Below are 21,731 nucleotides of genomic sequence, written 5' to 3'. Positions count from 1 at the left end.
CCCTCTGCATTGGAAGCACGGAGTCCCCGCCACTGGACCACAGGGAAATCCCTCATGTAATGTTTTGCTCACTACAGTTATCTGTAGTCGCCAGTATCAACTACGTTAAGTTCATCTTTAAAGTTAGGACTAGGGGAAGCTTATAAATGTAGTTCCTTAAGAGAGTAATTTTTTTCAGTTGACCCTTAAGTCAGCATATGCTATAAGCATATGCTATAAGCTTAAGACAGAAGAGTTCGACCAAAAATAATTATTATGTTTGATACACATTTCTATTTTTAAATTTTGGAGAGGTGAAAACTTTGGGGTCAAATAATACTAGCTTCATAGTGTATGAAGTGCTGAAGAGCTTGATTAGATTAGGTGGGAATAAAATTGAAATTGCTTCAAGTTTTTGCTTTTTTAATTTTTTCTGCTATGTATCAACATATAAATTCCAGATAGTCCTCAAAATTTTGACATAATTATATAAATTTTAAAAAATAAAGATTTAATCCTAGAATCTCTTTGCTACCTAGAAAGACATCTTAAAATTAAACTTTTGTAAATATTTCTCATCAGCATGTTTTTTCCCACATTTTAAATATCTCAGAAATTGATTCTTTCAAACATCAGTAGTATCCTAGGTTTCTTAATAGAGTCTTACAGTTGCTCCTGATTTATATCCGAATAATACAGTGTTGTTAGCTCTTTGAAGGTTTAGAAAAAGCATATATTTAAGTGTTTTGGACCAGTGGTACAGTTTGGAAGAATTATTTTGAAAGAAAGGCTTCTAAGTTTACGTGTTAGTAGATTGATGTAAGTGTTGGCATGTTTCAAGTAAGAAAAGGTTCTAAACATTTTAAGAGTAAATTGCTCTTTTATTTGGTTGGTAGTCTTTAAAGTTCAGGTTGCTATGAGGATTTGTGGATAAAATTATTTGCGATTGTTTTTAAAACATTGATAATTGAACTGTATAAAACCCTTCAAATTATAGAAACACATAAATGGAATGAAGTTTTCCAAATGTGCTAATTTTTAAAATTATTTGGTGTTAGTGTGAGGCATGGTTTTGAGAAATGTGGCCGAATATTTGGAATATGGTGGTGTTTTTTTTTTAAATTACAAAAGTAGGGAAGTGTACCTTATTTAAAACAATTTGAACATTGTAGTCTTTGATAAAAGAAGTGAAAAGTCACCCTCATTCTATGCCCCTAAAGATGCTTACTATGTATATGCTCTCAGTAAAACAAAAAAGAAAGAATTTAATAAGTAGTTTCCAAAGAAAGAAAAAGTCATCAGAAAAAACTAAAGTATACTTGAGCAGACCTTTGTATTCTGAGGAATTCAAATCAAAATTTTCAGGTATAACTTGAAAAAGAAATCCCAGTAGCCTTTTACAAATATAATTGGATCAACATTGCTTTTTAGTTTTCAGTTTGAATGTTTTTATTTCTAAATTCCCAGAATGAGTTTCACATTCATCATTTAATTTTTCTTAATTTGTAATTTCACTGACTGTAAGCAGTTATACTTGTTATATTTTTAAAAGGTGAAAAGTTCACATTGAAAAAAAGCTTTCTAGATAACGTTTGGCTGACATATATGATCTTTGATCTTTCAAATTCATAAATACATTCATAAATTCAGATCTGATTTCTTACGTAGGAGAATCAAGCTTTAGGGCATTTATGTATTTTGAAGTCCTACAATATTTATACTGGAAAAAGAGAAAATTCACCAAACTGTAGTCAGTGTTGAAGTTCTAATAAAGAAGAAAATAGCTATAAAATGATGTGTCATAAGGAGAGTATCAGTATGTATAAGACATACCAGATCTTTGACATTCTGGAGTTACACACAAATTTAAAACCCAAATTCTCTGAATCCTGTGGGTATTCTGCTAGACTGAATGCTCAAATGGCTCATTTGGGAAAGCACAAGCAGGCTTAAATTAATTTACTAGCGTCACACCATTTAAATAATAAAATGTTAAATAAACTTGTAATTTGAAAATTTGGGAGAGGCTTTTTTCCCACATCTTAGATTTCTGCTTAAAACTGGAGTATTAAAGATTTAATTTTGAAGGAATCTTTAGCATTTTGAAAGCATCAGATTTATTTTAAACATTTTGCTTGGCAGCAAGACAGAGTGATTTTGTTTTATGTAAGCCCAAAAGGAAATGAGAAGAGAAGGAAAGATTTATTGGAAGAATTTTGAGGTAGCGCTTGGAATCAAAGCTTAAGCTATATTTCCAAGCCAGTGTGATAGATAGGGTGCTTCAGGGTATCAGCACTAGAAGTTGCTGGACACTTTTTTTTTTTAGTTTCCAGCCAAAGCAGTGATTTAGTTCTAATAAATTCCTGTTCCTTACTTTCCTGGGCTAGAACATCCAGTTGGCCTACCCCAGGATAAATTCTCTTTTAGAAAGGGATCAGGTAGTGTGGTCAGGGAAACAGCTGGAGGTCCATCCTTGTATTTGTATCTTGGTATATGCTGTATATGTACCCATTGGTATATGTTGTAACCAGTATATACATATCTGCAGTACCCCCAAATTCATTATACAGGTGAAGTGTATGACTAATATTATCTCACTGTTGTGAGGTTATAACTGACTTGTCAGCAGGAAATTCTTGACTTTTAAGGATTTAGGTAGAGTTTGCACTAACCCGTATTCTGTTATTGAGAAATTCAGCATTCTTAACAACCTATCTGAATTGCTGGATTGCATAATTATACTTCAAAGCCGTAGCTTTTGCTAAGCTAAGTTCGTGTCAAAGTGTTTTTATCATGAAGACAGTTCCCTCCCGAAAGAGAAATTGTGTTGCATGTTTCTTAGCTTCCTAGGATTCCTAACCTGATCTTGTAAGGACATAAAACTAGAGATCATGGTCTGAGGCAAAATATAATAGTTATTTTAAGGGAGCAATAAATGTTTTGGGAGCAGTAGAATCAGAGGTTGACTTCTGACAAGGAGAATTGGGAATGGCTTCATGGTGTGAGACAGGAGTCCAGCTCAAAGGAACAGTGAACAAAGGAGTAGTCAGGAAAAGTGCCGGGCTGTGAAGGTAGATTTGGGATAGATCGGAGAAGGTGAAAGTCACTCACTTCCAAGTCATGTCTGACTCTTTGTGACAGTATGGACTATACAGTAGTCCATGGCATTCTCTAGGCCAGAATACTGGAGTGGGTAGCCTTTCCCTTCTCCAGGGGCTGTTCCCAATGCAAGAATCGAACCCAGGTCTCCCACATTGCAGGTGGATTCTTTACCAGCCTAGCCACAAGGGAAGCCCAAGAATACTGAAGTGGGTAGCCTGTCCCTTCTCCAGCAGATCGTCCTAACCCAGGAATCGAACCAAGGTCTCCTGTATTGCAGGCGGATTCTTTACCAACTGAGCTATCACGGAAGCCCATAGATCAGAGTGTGTCTTGCTGTTACACAGAATTTTGCATTTAGAAAGAGTTCACAAGTTACTGATGATTTAGGGGCAAGGGAGAGAGAGCTTTGCCTTTTGGAGCTGAAGTCTTAATTCAGGGAAGTTAGGGCAGTCACTTAGGAGGCTATTACAGGAATTTAAGCTAGAGGAAATGAGAACTTGAAATACACTTTCACTTTTCACTTTCATGCATTGGAGAAGGAAATGGCAACCCACTTCAGTGTTCTTGCCTGGAGAATCCCAGGGACGGGGGAGCCTGGTGAGCTGCTGTCTGTGGGGTCGCAGAGTCGGACGCGACTGAAGTGACTTAGCAGCAGCAGCAGTCTGTCTAATCTATGCTGTTAGCAGTGATTGTCTTACGGTGCAAATATCTTCTTCCCATAATTAAAATCTTCATGCCTCTCCCCTTTCATTAGTGTTAGTCGCTCAGTCATGTCCAACTCTTTGCAACCCCGTGGCCTGTAGCCTGCCAGGCTCTTCTGTCTTTGGGATTTTCCAGGCAAGAATACTGGTATGGGTTGCTATTTCCTCCTCCAGGGGATCTTCCCAACCCAGGGATTCAACCCAGGTCTCCTGCATTACAGGCAGATCCCTTATTGTCTGAGCCACCAGGGAAGCCCAAGATAACTATGATGATATTTAAAATGTATGTGATTATGTCTTTTCTTGTCCCCCAGTTTGCCCCCCCGCCCCCTTAACTCCTCACAGTTCTGTGGTAGATTACACTTTCTCACCTTAGTGCCTCTGCCCCTGTTGTTTCCTCCCCCTGGAATAAAGACCTTTCTCTTCCTTTTTGCTCATCTTTTAAGGGGTTGGGAAATTTTCCTTGACCCTGGGTTAGGTGTGTCTTCGTCCATTACGGTACTTCATGATTGCTTCTATTGTTGTGTATTTGGTCATTTTACTATTTTTTGTTTATATTGTGAAGTCCCTGAAGGAAAGTGCACTTTTTTTTTTTAATAATCTTTCCCCGCTACGGCGTAGCTTAGGGATGCATATTTGCATAGGTTTTTGTGTGTGTGTATTTTGGTTTTGCTTATACTTTTCCTATTACTAGGTGTATTGACTTCTTAACAAGAGTATGGATTCTGAAGCCTAAATGCCTGTGTTGAAATTTTGACTCTACTGCTTAACTAGCTATACAACAATGCGCAGGTTGTTTAACCACTTTATTTCTTAGTTGCTTTATTGATAATAAAATGGGTGAAATAATACTACCTAACTCATGGGGTTATTGTGAGGATTGAGTAGTACAAAGTGCTTAGAACAGTGTCTGAATTAGTTGTTATGTGTTTGCTGCTATTATTATCATTACGCATTGACGTTCAGATATAATTCTCTGCTCCTGTTGCTAAAGCAGTTGTACATGTAGTACTTCTCAGATCTGCTTGGGAAGTGGTGTTTTTCTTCCTGATTTCTTTTTTTCCACTGTAGGTAGTTGTGAGTGTTATTTCAGAGTAGACTTCAGGATATTTTTACCAAGTAATTATCAAGCAATTACTCAATTACTTTTTGCTTTATGTATTATTGGTACTTGTGATATATGCACTGGTGAACAATTATGTGAGATAGATATAATAACTATGTATTATGTTATTGGATTGTAAGGGCAGTAGACGAATAAGAAAAATGGCAAGGGAAATTAGAGTTTAAGGGTAGAGAGGCAGTTGTAATTTTAAATAAAGTGGTCAGAGTCAGCCTCATTTTGAAGGTGATATTTGAGCAAGACAGGAAGTTGGTCATGCATATACTTAGTAGAAGAGCATTCCATGCTGAGGACTTCGGTATAAAGGCCCTCAAGGAGGAGTGTGTTCTGCCTTTTCACAGACTAACAAAGGAGGCCACTGACTGTAGTAGACTGATCAAGGAGAGGAGGTCAGAGGGGACTGGGGTCAAATCATTTAAGGCAATGTGAACCATGGTAAGGAGTTTTTATCCTTTACTCTGAGTGAAATCAGGAGCCAGTGTGGAGTTTTTTGAGTTGAGAACTGACATGTCAGACTTAAGCATTAAGAGAATTTCATGAACGACAGTGCTGAAAATAGGTTTTAGGTAAAACCCAGGTGTCTCAGTGATAAAGAATCTGTCTGCTAATGCAAGAGACACGGGTTCGATGACTGGGTCTGGAAGATCCCCTGAAGAAGGAAATGGCAGCCCACTCCCGTATTCTTGCCTGGAAAATTCCATAGACAGAGGAGCCTGACTGGCCACTGTCCATGTGGTCACAAAGAGTCAGACACAGCTGAGCGCTTGCTGGCTACAAAGTAAGCTAGAAGCAGGGATTACTGAAGATAATAATATTTTTGAAGAGATGGATTAAGTCATAGCAGGAGGTCATGAGAATTAGTCACACTTTTAATACATTTTGAAGGTAAAACTGGGAGGATTTCCTGAAGATATGGTGAGGTGTGTGAGGGAAAGAATGGAATCAAAAATGACTCCGGTTTGCCTTAGCAGCTGAGAGGGTGGAATTTCCTCACACCTGAAATGGGAAAGGCTTTGGGAGGAGCAATTTGTGGGAAAGACCAGAAGTTCAGTTTTGGACTTGCTGAGTTCTGTTTTGTTGTATAGCAGGTGGTTGGATGTGTGAATGCATTGACAGATAGTATTTAAAATCTTCAGACAGGAGAAGATCACCGAGTGTAGACAGAAGTGATAAGCTGAGCTTTGAATCATTCCAGCATGGAGCAGTTTGTAAAACTAGAAAGGACCAGTGAGTAGGAAAGATCAGCAAGTTAAAAGATAATGGAGTGAAGTGAAGTGAAAGTCACTCCAGTTGTGTTCGACTCTTTGCGACCCAATGGATTATAGAGTTCACGGAATACTCCAGGCCAGAATACTGGAGTGGGTAGCCTTTCCCTTCTCCAGGAGATCTTCCCAACTCAGGGATTGAACCCAGGTTTCCTGCATTGCAAGCGGATTCTTTACCAGCTGGGCCATAAGGGAAGTCCTAAAAGACAGTATCGGAAAGTAAGGAAGAATCGTTAACTGTTTGAAATACTCTGGATAGGCCAGTTAGGATGAGCTGTGAGAATCGATTATTGGCTTTAGCAGTATGGAGGTAGTTGATGACCTTGATAAGCACAGATTACTTTTAGTGTTGGAGCCTGTCTGAAGTGTGTTTGAGGGATTATGGAAGGGAGACAACCCTTCCAAGGAGTTTTCCTTCAAAGGAGAGCCAATAAATGATGGAGGAGCTCGGAGGGTAAGTAGAGGAAGAAAAAAATTCTGAAGTGGGAGAAATGTTAATTTATTTGTATGGTAGTGGAAATGATCCATCAGAGATTAAAAAGTGGTTGTGGTTGATTAAAAGGAGGATTACATAGGCGATGCTCTTGAGTAGGTGTACAAGTGGAGAGTCTGGCATGTGAATAGATGAGAGCGTGGACACTTCTGTTATAACAGGTGGGAATTCCAGGTGTGGGTAGACCTTCTGGAAGTAGGTGGATGAATGTGGTGGACTCAGGAAATTCAAGGCGGTTAAGTGTGAGAGTGAGAGAGAACTCAGTGGGGGTTTGAGGAGAGAAAAGAAAGTGAAAGTGTAGTCGCCCAGTGCTGTCTGACTCTTCGCAATCCCATGGACTGTAGCCCGCCAGGCTCCTCTGTCCTTGGAATTCTCCAGACAAGAATTCTGGACAGGATTGCCATTTTCTTCTCCAGGGGATCTTCCTAACACAGGGATCAAACCCTGGTCTCCCTCATTGCAGGCGCATTCTTTCCCATCTGACCCACTAGAGGAGATATGAAATAGTTACCTGGAAGTGTCTGGGAGTGAATAAACTAGGAAAATAAAATACTAATTTGATAGCATTAATATTGTACTTGAAATAAGCTAGTATGGTGATGGCATTTTCCTTTCCTTTTGTGTTAGTGCCCATGTGTGCTGCTGCATAGGCACAGATTTGGTGGGGTTTGCATTTTTTAAAGTTGATTTTGTGAGTACATTGAAGCCAGAGAGGGGCTAGAGAATCAGCTGTCTGCTGGGGGGCAGGTGGCTAATGCTTAATGATTAATTATTATTTAATCTGATAAAGTGGTGAGGCACAGTAAAAAGGTGGTTAGATCAATGAATTGGAGGTCTTGTAGCGTCAGAATTTCTACAGTAAGCGCAATATATTTAAATATCTTCTAGTTCATCCAGAACTACTAAAAATGAAGCTGGGTGTTGTGTAGTTTGTTTTTTTTTTCCTGCATTTATTTATTTTCTAAAAGGAAATGATTTTGTGAATGGGTAAAGAAGGAATATTGGGTAAATTTTCTCCTTCTGTAATAGAAGGAAATGGTTAAAGAGCCTCTAGAAGTGCTCTTAGGCTGGAGACATTGCCTCTATTAAATATCTGTTGTGTGAGAGTACATAAGATAAGCCCAACTATCTTAGGATCTAACAGAAGCCTTTCTTGTTGCCTCAATCCTGTCTTATACCTGGAAAGCCCTCTCCATATTTCTGCAGTATTGCTCAGATGTTCTCCACATCCAGAGTTTCTTGAGGATAAATAGCCGTTGAGTGCTTAGTAGGAGTCAACCACTTTGCTAAAATAAGCACTCTCCTTACACTAATGCAATGCTTACAGCAGTTCTGTGAAGTGAATAACTTACCTCTGTTTCAGATACAGGAAACAAAAGGAGGCTAGAGTTACCGCTCCTGTGTCACACAAATAAAAAAGTAGCTGAACTAAAATTTGAACCCAGCTAAGCTTACTTTGCTAACTAAGGTCCGTCTGGTCAAGGCTATGGTTTTTCCTGTGGTCATGTATGGATGTGAGAGTTGGACTGTGAAGAAGGCTGAGCGCCGAAGAATTGATGGGTTTGAACTGTGGTGTTGGAGAAGACTCTTGAGAGTCCCTTGGACTGCAGGGAGATCCAACCAGTCCATTCTGAAGGAGATCAGCCCTGGGATTTCTTTGGAAGGAATGATGCTAAAGCTGAAACTCCAGTACTTTGGCCACCTCATGCGAAGGGTTGACTCATTGGAAAAGACTCTGATGCTGGGAGGGATTGGGGGCAGGAGGAGAAGGGGACGACCGAGGATGAGATGGCTGGATGGCATCACGGACTCGATGGACGTGAGTCTGAGTGAACTCTGGGAGTTGGTGGCGTGCTGCGATTCATGGGGTCGCAAAGAGTCGGACACAACTGAGCGGCTGAACTGAACTGAAGCTTTCAGACTCCAGCACCAGCACTTTAAAATTTTTTTTCCCCCTGTTGTTTTTACTTTCAGCAAAGTTTTACATGCATAAGATTTAGGGAGTTTATTTAGTACAACAAAGGGAACAAAAAAATCTTTTATGAGCTTTTCCTTTATTTCCTATTCCATAGAGGTAAAGGAGAAGGCATTGGCACTCCATTCCAGTACTCTTGCCTGGAAAATCCGATGGATGGAGGAGCCTGGTGGGCTGCAGTCCATGGGGTCGCTAAGAGTTGGACATCACTGAGCAACTTCCCTTTCACTTTTCACTTTCATGCATTGGAGAAGGAAATGGCAACCCACTCCAGTGTTCTTGCCTGGAGAATCCCAGGGATGGTGGAGCCTGATGGGCTGCTGTCTGTGGGATCGCAGAGTCGGACACGACTGAAGCGACTTAGCAGCTTTTCCTTTATTTCCTATTCCATAGAGGTAATCACTTTAAAACCATTGCTTTTTTAGGAGGAGGAGTGATGACCTACCTGTTTCTAAGTTACAGTTTTAGATGGTTACTTTTTTCTTTAAATTTTTAGAGTAATTACTGATTTCATAATAATAACAGGATTTAGTTTCTTGTATCTGCTCCCTCTTACTTTGTTTATACCTACTTCTGACTTCCATTGCTCAATTTCTTTAGTATAAGTGTACTGAAATTTGGTTAGCCCGAAGTTTGTTACATACATTGTACTAGTGAATGCTATGTTTTTCCTTTACTTTTCTGTATGCTTATGGCTAATTCCATCTGTAAACAGAATAGCACAAGAAAGACACATACCACACTAAAAAGCCAGTGTTGCAAACACTGTTAGGACACTTTGAGCTTCACTTTCAAATTCTAAAAGGATTCTCGAAGGGGAAACGTGTGTACTCAAGTGTACAGTAAGCTGCCACCACTGCCATGCCAGCTTATTTTATTTTTCAGTAACAAATTATAAAGGCATTAATGTATGTTCGTTTCAGTCTCCTTAAAAAAGCTGAATATTTCTTCCTTTGCTTTGCACTGCATCAGTTGCTCTCTTGTTCGAGGTGGAAGGGCTTTTTCCTGTTGTTTTTTTCCCTCAGCTTTCTCAATGAACTTGAGGAAAAATATTCTAGGTTGCATCTCCATAGCACATTTTCCTGTATGATTAGAAGTGATTCATGAGATAGATATTAATGCTAATGAGTTCTTTTTAATGGATTGTGTATATTTTATAATTTCTCCTCTGTCTCTTGAAATGTTTGGACACATGTTCGTGCCATTTTATTCTTTAGATTTTTTGAGAAATTTGAGTTGCATCTCTGATTTTCTTGACCTTACTGTTTTTTAGGAGGAACCAGTATAATTCTCAACAGAAGGGATTGTGTATTGCAGTGGTTTTCAGCTGGGACCAAGCCTCCCGTCTTCCCTACCCCCCACCCCAGGGTTCATTTGGCAATTTCTAGAGACATGTTTGGTTGTCACCATTTGTGCTGAGGATTACTGGCACCAAGGTGTATGGGTTGCAGATGTTGCCGAACATCCTACAATGGGCAGGACAGCCTACCACAGTGCAGAACTCTCAAGCCTAAAATTTCAGTGGTGCTGAGACTGAAACATTCATTTGTCAATACTAAGTTCCTTCTGTCTTTAAGTCCTAAACTTTTCCACTTCCTTTATCCATACTTTACTCATGGTTTCAGGGTTCACCTTAAAGTCCCACTTTGTCCTGAAGTCTTTTCTTGATGGCTCTAAACCTATATTTCAGCTCCTTTTTGTTGGTTCTTTTATACCGTCATTAAACTCTTTGCATCTGATAGTTTATGCTGTCTTATTTCTATTTGTTTATTATCTGTAAATCTTGTTTTTCGTACTGTTATAAGGATCATTGTATTTCATTGTTTCTACTGCTTTTGAGCTTGATGTTACATTGTCAGTTGGTAAAATAAAAGAAGGGCTCAGGGCCTGCCTAGGCTCTGGGGAATGTGGTGAAAGGATGGACTCATCTCTCTTGATGGCACATTGGCTTTGACATCAGTGGATTGTGGAGGAAGTGGTGAATGTTGCGAATAGTGTGACTGTCTAGTAGCAAGAAGGAGAATAGATCCACCAGCCATTAAACTAGTGCAGCTTTTTTGAAAACCTAGTACCCTCTGAGTTCCAAATTGGCTGTCTTTAGCTTGAATGATCCTGTTAGAGGAGATCTGTCTTTGGTTCATATTTGTTTAGTTCAGCTGTCTATGTGGAAGGGATGGTCCATGTTGATATATTAATAAATTTGAGAAATTTTTTCAAAAAAGAATCAAGGGTTAGCTAAGAGTTAAGCATAAATCAAGCTAACCAAGATAGACTATTTCTTGAACTTTTTGTTTTAATTGGTAGGGAGAAATGGGTGAGTGGAGGAAAGTAACTTGAATCTTTAGACATGGTGGAATTGTTAACGAATATACAAGTGGCCGAAGAAGAAACCCAAGTCTGTGCTGAGGTGTTATCCAAACGTTAGTGTTAGCTGTTGAAGCTTTCTTTTCCATCTGATTGTGTCCTTTGTATGTACAGTTACCATTCGGTATTTTAACACTCTTAATTTGAAAACTTCACTCTTGGTGGCAAGTAACTTTACCTTCAGAATTTGTGTCATAACGTTATTTGACATGGTACTTTGGAGCAGGTACCATTCCATCTGCAGATACGAGTTTCTGAGCAAGGAAATGTATAGCATTTCAAAGATGATTTTAAAATAGAAAACAAATATTTTAGAGTCACTTTAACATTTATATGAAAACAGCAAGTTTTATATTTGAAGTATTTGGTAAAAAATGAAATACAAAAGTTGTGTTACTTTTATACTTCTGTAGTTTTTTTATACTTGTGTTATTATAGATAGTAGTTTTACTTTTTCTATTAATACCATGAGAATAAGAAAAAGGCACTTTAAAAGGGGTGGAGTAGGTAGTGGTTTTTAACTGGGGATACTTTTTGTCTCCCAGGAAGCACGTGGCAATGTTTATAGATATTTATTGCTGTCACAATTTGGGGGTCATTTTAAGGTTGGGTGCTCCTCTGTTTATAATAGCCAGGACATGGAAACAACCTAGATGTCCATCAGCAGATGAATGGATAAGAAAGCTGTGGTACATATACACAATGGAGTATTAGCCGTTAAAAAGAATTCATTTGAATCAGTTCTGATGAGATGGATGAAACTGGAGCCGATTATACAGAGTGAAGTAAGCCAGAAAGAAAAACACCAATACAGTATACTAACACATATATATGGAATTTAGGAAGATGGCAATGATGACCCTGTATGCAAGACAGGGAAAGAGACACAGATGTGTATAATGGACTTTTGGACTCAGAGGGAGAGGGAGAGGGTGGGATGATTTGGGAGAATGACATTCTAACATGTATACTATCATGTGAATTGAATCGCCAGTCTATGTCTGACGCAGGATGCAGCATGCTTGGGGCTGGTGCATGGGGATGACCCAGAAAGATGTTCTGGGGAGGGAGGTGGGAGGGGGGTTCATGTTAGGGAATGCATGTAAGAATTAAAGATTTTAAAATTTAAAAAATAAAAAACTAAAAATTAAAAAAAAAAAAAAAAAAGGTTGGGTGCTCCTGACTTCTTGTGGGTAGAGATCAAGGATGCTGTTCACCATTCTACAGTTCACAGGACATCCCCCTTTGACAAAGAATTACCAGGCTTGCAGTGTCAGTGGCACCAAGACTGAGGAACTACAGGATAAGGGATTGGAAAGGACCTATTCAAACCCAAAAGAAGGGTCTTGTGGCCAGCAAACATACTGCTTCACTGGCAGTGAATGAAAGGCAAATTATAGTGTGTTTCTACTATTAAATATATGAGTTCTGAAAGTGTGTACTGGAATGAAATAAGTGTTTCTATACTGGTATCACTGTAAAGTGGTACAACATTTCTGAGGGGCCTTTGAAAATACCAGAGTTCTTTGTATTTCATACTTTTGATTCATTGATTCCACTTATAGAAATCTATCCTAAGGTAATAAACAGATGCCATACAAAGTTTATTATTGGGATATTAAAACGCAATTAATTTTAATTGTAATGAGCTGGAAGCAGACCTAAATTTTTTTTCTTTAAAGTGGTTATTAAATAATGGTACTGTCAAATATGATACATATTAAAAATCTTACTTTCAGAGACAGCTTGTGTGGTGACTATACCACTATGAATGAGGTGGGGGATCAAGGGAATACTAATTTAGGATGCCCAACTTAGATTTAAAAAAATATATTAGAGAAAATGTATTTTCTACTAAAATATGTATACTACTAAAAATGTACTGTAGTAATGATTACTGGGCACATTATGGCAAATTTTCATTTTGTTTTGTAAATTTTTCCCTGTGACTATTCTGTGTCTATATGGGGCTTCCCATGTGGCTCAGTGGTATCCACCTGCCAATGCAGGAGACATGGGTTCAATCCCTGGGTCGGGAAGATGCCCTGGAGGAGGAAATGGCCTCCTACTTCGGTATTCCTGTGTAGCAGGAATCCCATGGACAGAGGGGTCTGGTGGGCTACAGTCCATGGGGTCGCAAAGCATCAAGACGTGGCTGAAGATGTACGTGCACGTATTCTGTATATATAATCAGAAGGGGGTGGGACAGACATCTTTTTAATTTTTAATCTCTGGTACAGTTTTGTAGTAGGTCTGTCATTTCTCAGACTGTTAACTGAAAAATCTGTCCTTTGCCATATGGTAAGTTTCCGTTTATGTTTGGGTCTATTTCTGGGCTCTCTGTTCCACTGACATTTTTAATGTTTGCTCAATTAATTGATAAATATATTATAAAAGTATAATTATACAAAAGGAATGTTCTCTTGATTGGGGTTCCATGTAGAGATTTCTGACTTGGTAATTTATATTTTAAAGTTCTTTAAAATGTCGGGATTTTGTGTAAGCAATTACGTTATCTTTGCCCATCTTCCACTCATGTAATTCAATATTCGGATTTAATTTACTTGTATTTGTCAGATAGTTATGATTAAATTCTTATCACACTTTGTCTGCTGATGAAATTCAGATTCAATTGACTTGTCTTTGTTTGCTCCAGTCAGATTGTTACAGCTGAATTCTTACGACACTTTTAAGTCTCCCGATTCAAAGCCCCGTCATCTTGGGTCAGTGATAAGTCTCATTGATTTGTTTGTTTTCGTTCATCCATTTTTTCCATATTTCCCTTTGTTTACAAATTGTACAGCATCTGCTCTCCCTTGGAGATGGTGTCGGGCTCTCCTGTGCTCTGTTGTGTTAGCTTCCCACACAGATTTTGCATGGAAAGCAGTGAGCTGAGTAATGTTAATAGAATTTGGAACTGTAAGAGGCACAAATTAAGATGTAGCTACTGGCCACTAAAATGTTCCAGAATTAGCTGGGAAATAAAGAGATGGACTTTCTACCCTTGGGCTCTGAAAAATAGCATTAACCTGAAAACTGTGAGGGAAACATATTTGTTCTAGTACTTACAAGTTCCTGTAGAGGAAAAAGATCAGTGCAGTGTTCGGCAGGAGAATGCATGTTTTAGTGGTATGAGGTATTTTCCTTCATAGAGGAGCAGCTGCATAAAGGGAAAAATGAAGGGGAATGAGAGCAAAGGAAGCAGAGGGAGGTGAAGTGACTTAATGGGCAATGTGTTTCAGTAGATTCTTGAGTTAATTTGAGCATAGTAGATTAAAATTCCGAGTATGTATTTTCGGAGGAAATTTTTATGTGGAGGAGTTGATTTCTAAAGTTGAAAACGTGTTTGTGTTTCATGAGCCATCTGTTTAGAATAATTTTATTTTCATTTGAAAACTAAAGACTTTTTTGTTTTGTTTTTCTTTTCTAGTTTCTCGTTCTATGAGTACATTCATAAGAAAATTATTTTTGTTGCCAAATTTTTAGTTGACTTACTCATGGCTTGCTTTTGTGCTCAAATTACATAATTTTCAGGGAAGCATTTTCTGCTTTTGTTTTTATCAGTTGTGTTGCATCTAAAAAGTTACCGTTCACATTTTATAGAAGCTTTTTTTTCCAATTATATATGGATAATTTGAGTTGTATCAGTTGGAAATGATATATAGAGTAACTCAGCTTGTTACATGTGAAACTTAAAATACAAATTCAGTAATTCGTTTCATTTTATGGAACTTAGTTACTGTCTACTCTAGTGACCTAGAGTCGTTGAAGCTCCCCATAGTTTGCTTTACCTGGTCTCCCGTCGTTTTTTGTCTTGCTCTTTCCATTAATGTGTTGTTGTTTAGATGTCATAGGTGGACTTTAAAGCAATTAATGGAAAGATGCGTTTTTTTTTTTTTTTCAAATGTACATGGAAATTCTAATTCATGAAACAGGTTATGACTTAGGGAATGATTATTAAAATTGTTAGAAGAATTCTTAAGAAATGAAAGTATACGACTCTTATTTCAGTAACCTCCCCTAGTATGTTTAAGTTTTAGTTAAATGACTATAGGGAATCTAGTGAAATTTAAAGATAAATTTTAGTAACCATTGGCAGTTGGATAGTACTCGGAAGTTAATACTAGTCATGTCAGAAATTAAAATGTGCTGCATCTGCCTGTTAAACCTCAAATTCCCCTTCCAAAAAAAATCTAGGGAAAGGAGGGAAAACTTAATCATGCATATAACTTTAAATAATCACCCTGATCAAATTTTAAAACTGTTTAGTGCAGTCACTCAGTCATGTCCAACTGTTTGAGACCCCATGAACTGCAGCACGCCAGGCCTCCCTGTCCATCAACAACTCCCAGAGTTTACCCAAAGTCATGTCCATTGAGTCAGTGATGCTATCCAACTATCTCACCCTCTGTTGTCCCCTTCTCCCAGCTTCAGTCTTTCCCAGCATCAGGGTCTTTATTAGTGAGTCAGTTCTTCACATCAGGCGGCCAAAGTATTGGAGTTCCAGCTTCAGCATCAGTCCTTCCAATGAATATTCAGGACTGATTTCCCTTAGGATGGACTGGTTGGATCTCCTTGCAGTCCAAGAGACTCTGAAGGGTCTTCTCCAACACCAAAGTTCAAAAGCATCAATTCTTTGGCTCTCAGCTTGCTTTATATTTATAGTCCAACTCTCACATCCATACATGACCAACGGAAAAACCATAGCTTTGACTAGATGGACCTTTGCTAACAAAGTAATGTCTCTGCTATTTAATATGCTGTCTAGGTTGGTCATAACTTTCCTGCCAAGGAGTAAATGTCTTAATTTCACAGCTGCAGTCACCATCTGCAATGATTTTGGAGCCCCCCAAAATAAACCCTATCACTGTTTCCACTGTTCCCCCATCTATTTGCCATGAAGTGATGGCACCTGATGCCATGGTCTTAATTTTTTGTGTTGAGTTTTAAGCCAACTTTTTCACTTTCCTCTTTCAAGTTCATCAAGAGGCTCTTTAGTTCTTCTTCACTTTCTGCCATGAGGGTGGTGTCATTTGCATATCTGAGGTTATTGATGTTTCTCCCGGCAATCTTGATTCCAGCTTGTGCTTCCTCCAGCCCAGCATTTCTCATGATGTACTCTGCATATAAGTTAAATAAGCAGGGTGACGATATACAGCCTTGATGTACTCCTTTTCCTATTTGGAACCAATCTGTTGTTCCATTTCCAGTTCTAACTGTTGCTTCTTGACCTGCATACACATTTCTCAAGAGGCAGGTCAGTTGGTCTGATATTCCCATCTCTTCCAGAATTTTCCAGTTTATTGTGATCCACACAGTCAAAGACCTTGGCATAGTCAGTAAAGCAGAAATAGATGTTTTTCTGGAACTCTCTTGCTTTTTCCATGATGCAGCAGATGTTGGCAGTTTGGTCTCTGGTTCCTCTCCCTTTTCTGAAACCAGCTTGAACATCTGGAATTTCACGGTTCACTTATTGCTGAAGCCTGGCTTGGAGAATTTTGAGCACTACTTTGCTAGCGTGTGAGATGAGTGCAGTTGTGCAGTGGTTTGAGCATTCTTTGGCATTGCCTAGTAAAAACACTACTAGTGAATAAAATTTCCCTACCATATAATCCACCCATTTAACAGGAAGTTGTGAAGTCACACATCAGCTCTTTTTTAACTTTTTGAGTAGCTGCTAAGCCAAGCTATTTTCCAAAATGGCTGTATACCATTTTACATTCCCATCAGCAGTGTGTAGGTTTCCACCTGTCCTGCATCCTCCCCAACACTTGTTACTGAATACATCTTTTTTAATATAACAATTTCAGTGGGTGTGGAATGGTATCTTGTGGTTTTGATGTGCATTTCCTTAATGCACATCTTTTCATGCCCTTATTGGCAGTCTATCTCCTGAAACTACCCCTTAAACAATAACATCCCTTCTGCAAGGCCCTGGCATATGGCTTTCTGCAGTCTCTTTGATTATTCTAGATACCTCATAAAAGTGAAATTAGAATACTTCTTTTATGTCTGGCTTATTTTGCTTAGTGTGATGTGTGCAGGATTAATCACTGTTTTCGTATGTGAAAGTTCCTCTTCTTCTTTAAGGCTGTATCCCAGTGTATGTGTATGTGTGTGTGTACATTGTGTTTATCTCTTCATCTGTTGAGACACATTTGAGTAGTTTCCAACATTGTGTGTGAGTGAGTTTCATCTGACTTTCTGTTTTCGGATCTTTTGCATCTCTTTATATCTTTTGAAAATGGATTTGCTGGGTCATATAGTAACTGTTTGGTTCTTTTGAAACGTCTTTGGCACAGAACTCCACTGTTCTGCATTCCCACAGGCAGTATCGCATAGTTTTCAGTTTCCCTACATACTGGCCAGGCAGCATTTATCTCTGCTGTGTGTGGGGGGGAGTGTTGGTTTGTTTTGTTTTGGTTTTTGTTGGATAGCCATATAATGGATGTGGAGTTCTGTTTTATTGTGATGTCTTGGATATTAACACCTTATCAGAGAGATGATTTGCATATAGTTTCTCCCATTCTGTGGGTTGACTTCACTCTTTGCCGATAGTGTCCTTTGATACACAAGTTTTTTTTTATTTTAATGCAGTTCAGTTTATTTCTTTTGTTGCCTGTACTTATGTGGGAGGGTGTTACAATATCTCTCACATCAACAGTGGTAAGTTTTGAAATGTCTTGGGAATGTATCAGGAACCTCTTAAGCCCACAGTGAAGCTCACATTTTCTAGACTTTAAATTTTTCTTTTGAAGTTGAAATTTTATCAATGGTCACGAATATTTCAGTTGATTTTCTTGATTTTTTTTGAGAACATGTCTACTGGTTTCTTTTGGTCTTGAATAAGCATTATTTGTTTGACATTCCTTTCAAGTAAAAAAGGCTTTCTATGTAAAATAATAAAATAGCTCACTTACCTGACACCAGTATTTAACTTTTTGCTACTTGAGATATCTACAGTATTTTGCTGCTGCTGCTGCTGCTCAGTCACTTCAGTCGTGTCTGACTCTGTGTGACCCCATAGACGGCAGCCCACCAGGCTCCCCCGTCCCTGGGATTGTCCAGGCAAGAACACTGGAGTGGGTTGCCATTTCCTTCTCCAATGCATGAAAGTGAAACGTGAAAGTGAAGTCACTCAGTTGTGTGACCCCATGGACTGCAGCCTACCAGGCTCCTTTGTCCATGGGATTCTTTGGGCAAGAATACAGCAGTGGGTTGCCATGCCCTCCAGGGAAACTTGGCGACCGAGGGATCAAACCTGCATCTCTGTGTCTCTTGCACTGTGAGGCGGGTTCTAGTGCCACTGGAATGTTAAAAAGACGTATGTGTGCTCAAAGATTGAGATTGAGATTTAAATAAGTTAGTAAATTTGCTTTGTTGAACTTTGCAGTAAAATAGTTTATTATTTCTCTTAACTGTGATTTTGTGTTGATAAAGAAGGTAGCAACTACTACCGGTAGAGCTTGGTGCTGCTGCTCTCGTTTGTGCTGAGGTGTCAGCCGTGTTACCCCTGCTGCTTTTGCGCCTGCTGTCAGTGCAAATGTCAGCTCAGTGAGAAAGTCAACTCCACTCTTACGAGAATAGCTTTGACCTCTTGGGGCCAGACTTGGAGAGCTGCTGGCTTAGTGTGTAGGGTTGCTGAGCCGGGTGGAAGAGTGATTGCAAACTAGCAGTTTTAGCTTGCTTAAGTAGTCTCCTGTGTATGAGATCTATCTGCTGCCATTAATGGTTACAGTGTTTAGAGGAATGGTTGGCATTCTTGACCCTTGTAATTTAGGTTATTCAGACAGATTTCGTCACTAAATTTCCTTACATTAGTGGTAAAATGTGAGGGGACAGGAATAAAAGGATGTTGATATTTGCATGAACAGATGTGAAAGTTATATACAGATACTAATGAACTTTTTACTTTGCAAGATATGTCTTGTATAGAATGTGCGGTATATGCCTTTTATTTATTTTTTTTTCTTTTTTCTTTTTTCTTTCTGTTATCTTTTTTTTGCATAAGTGAATATTTATTTATTACAATATTACTATTTATTATACATTTCTGTCAGTTTATCTGGTATAATCTGAATATCATCCTCTTTGTGCACAATACTAAGCAATTTAAAGACAATTTTTTAAAATTCTTCCACTCAAATCAACTTCCAGTTGTAGGCAATAGACTAAAATTTTACCAATGACTGTGAGTAATAACTCAAACTAAAACTACCTGTGAAGAGTTGTCAGTTTAATTTAGGGGCAAAGCAAGTAAAGGAAAGCATAAACAAAAACAAGATGAGAGGAGGTTCCTTTCTTTTTTTTTTTTTTTTTTCGTTTTCTGAATGTTGAGCTTTAAGCCAACTTTTTTTTTTTTTTAATTTTAAAATCTTTAATTCTTACATGCGTTCCCAAACATGACCCCCCCTCCCACCTCCCTCCCCACAACATCTCTCTGGGTCATCCCCATGCACCAGCCCCAAACATGCTGCACCCTAACAAACACATGAAAAGATGCTCAACATCACTCATTATTAGAGAAATGCAAATCAAAACCTCAATGAGGTACCACTTCACACCAGTCAGAATGGCTGCGATCCAAAAATCTGTAAGCAATAAATGCTGGAGAGGGTGTGGAGAAAAGGGAACCCTCCTACACTGTTGGTGGGAATGCAAACTAGTACAGCCACTATGGAGAACAGTGTGGAGATTCCTTAAAAAATTGCAAATAGAACTACCTTATGACCCAGCAATCCCACTGCTGGGCATACACACCGAGGAAACCAGAATTGAAAGAGACACATGTACCCCAATGTTCATCGCAGCACTGTTTATAATAGCCAGGACATGGAAACAACCTAGATGTCCATCAGCAGATGAATGGATAAGAAAGCTGTGGTACATATACACAATGGAGTATTACTCAGCCGTAAAAAAGAATTCATTTGAATCAGTTCTGATGAGATGGATGAAACTGGAGCCAATTATACAGAGTGAAGTAAGCCAGAAAGAAAAACACCAATACAGTATACTAACACATATATATGGAATTTAGGAAGATGGCAGTGACGACCCTGTATGCAAGACAGGAAAAAAGACACAGATGTGTATAACGGACTTTTGGACTCAGAGGGAGAGGGAGAGGGTGGGATGATTTGGGAGAATGGGAATTCTAACATGTATACTATCATGTAAGAATTGAATCGCCAGTCCATGTCTGACGTAGGGTGCAGCATGTTTGGGGCTGGTGCATGGGGTATATGCCTTTTAAATGATAAAATACTAAAAATTTTAGTTGAAACCAAAAGAACTAGGAGAAATTGAAGTTTATTTTACTATTTAACAGATAACAAGATAAGAAAATTTACTAGTCTATATAAGCATTATAGGGGGCTTTCCAGGTAACTCAGTGAAATGTGGGTTCAGTCCCTGAGTTGGAAAGATCCCTGGGAGGAAGAACTGGCAACCCACACCAGTATTCTTGTCTGGATAATCCTATGGATGGAAGATCCTGACAGGCTGCAGTCCGTGGGGTCACAGAGCTGGACACAGCTGAGCAACAAGCACGCACACATAAGCATTATTTATACCTTGGATGTTAAGAGCTTAGGGTATGGGAGTCATTCTGATTTGTCCACTTAAAATTGTAAATGTAAGGTTGGGCCAGTTTCTAATAATTTATTTCAAGTGGGGACAGTAACACCTCCCTGGTTTGTTGTAAGAGATGGAGGCAGAGTAATGTTTTTAAAATGTGTAAAGTGGGACTTAGACAATAAGCTTTCAACTAGAAATACCAGTAGTTAATTTTTCAAGATTTTAATCTGGTTTACGTTTTGTTTGGATCAGGAGTTTGGGAGAATTGGATGGAAGCATGTAGGAGCTTGTGAGTTATATTGGTCAGGTGTGGTGCAGGCTGCTGAACAAAGTCATTCTCACAACTACTTTTCCTGATCTTAGTTTTGTTAGTGTTGTGATGTATTCTGTATTTGTACTTTTGTTCAAGAATTGTGACTCTACATGGTGTTATATATATATTTTTTTAATTTTTTACTTATAGGATACAGTGGTCCCAATTTAAAGGCTATTTTATTTTTAAACTGGAGAAAGTGATGGATGATTTCAGAACTTCAGCTCCTGAACCAAGAGGTCCTCCCAACCCTAATGTTGAATATATTCCCTTTGATGAAATGAAGGAAAGAATACTGAAAATTGTCACTGGATTTAATGGGTATGCATTTAATTCTACTTTAAAGGTTTAATTTTTAGCAGATCATTAAAGCTTTTTCCTCAAAGTTTTGAAGTGTCTAATTGTTTGATAACTGATACTCATTTGAATAAGCTCTATGTCTCATGATATATATAGGTAGGTAGATGTTATTCAGTTCCATTTTACAAGTATTTGAAATTTTGACTGCCCTTTTTTTTTTTTTAACTTGAATCACCTTTATATGGTTCACTGGCATTTAGACTTGAAAGTGTGACAGTGGAAACATCAAATATTTAAAATTTTTTCTATTCATTTTATATTTGATATTATAAATCTTTATACTTTGGAACCTGTCTGTTATTGAGGTAAGTAACATTTCTTTTAAAATGAAAAACAATTTATGAAAGGATTCTACTTAGATTCTACTTTTTAATTAGAAATATTTTTGTAAGAGTCCCTGTTTTCCCTCCAGGAAGGAACCGTTTTAGCCTCTTAGAAAACATTGCACTGAAAAGTTACTTTCCACTAAAAATGAAG

The 21,731-nt window shown here is 38.4% G+C and overlaps 1 protein-coding gene across 1 annotated transcript in view; it reads left to right on the top strand.

Moving 5' to 3' along the window:
- Positions 1-21,731, top strand: part of PPP4R2 (protein phosphatase 4 regulatory subunit 2) — a 57,054-nt gene that overhangs the window by 18,480 nt on the left and 16,843 nt on the right. Inside the window, exon 3 of the mRNA XM_069561900.1 lies at positions 21,045-21,215. Within this exon, the coding sequence (XP_069418001.1) occupies positions 21,045-21,215 (171 nt within the window). The remainder of the gene's footprint in view (positions 1-21,044; positions 21,216-21,731) is intronic.

The sequence above is a fragment of the Ovis canadensis genome, chromosome 19 (genome assembly GCF_042477335.2).
Source record: "Ovis canadensis isolate MfBH-ARS-UI-01 breed Bighorn chromosome 19, ARS-UI_OviCan_v2, whole genome shotgun sequence".
In the NCBI taxonomy this organism is placed as follows: domain Eukaryota; kingdom Metazoa; phylum Chordata; class Mammalia; order Artiodactyla; family Bovidae; genus Ovis; species Ovis canadensis.
Note: the sequence above shows the minus strand (reverse complement) of the source record. Positions and strands in the feature narration are given on the sequence as shown.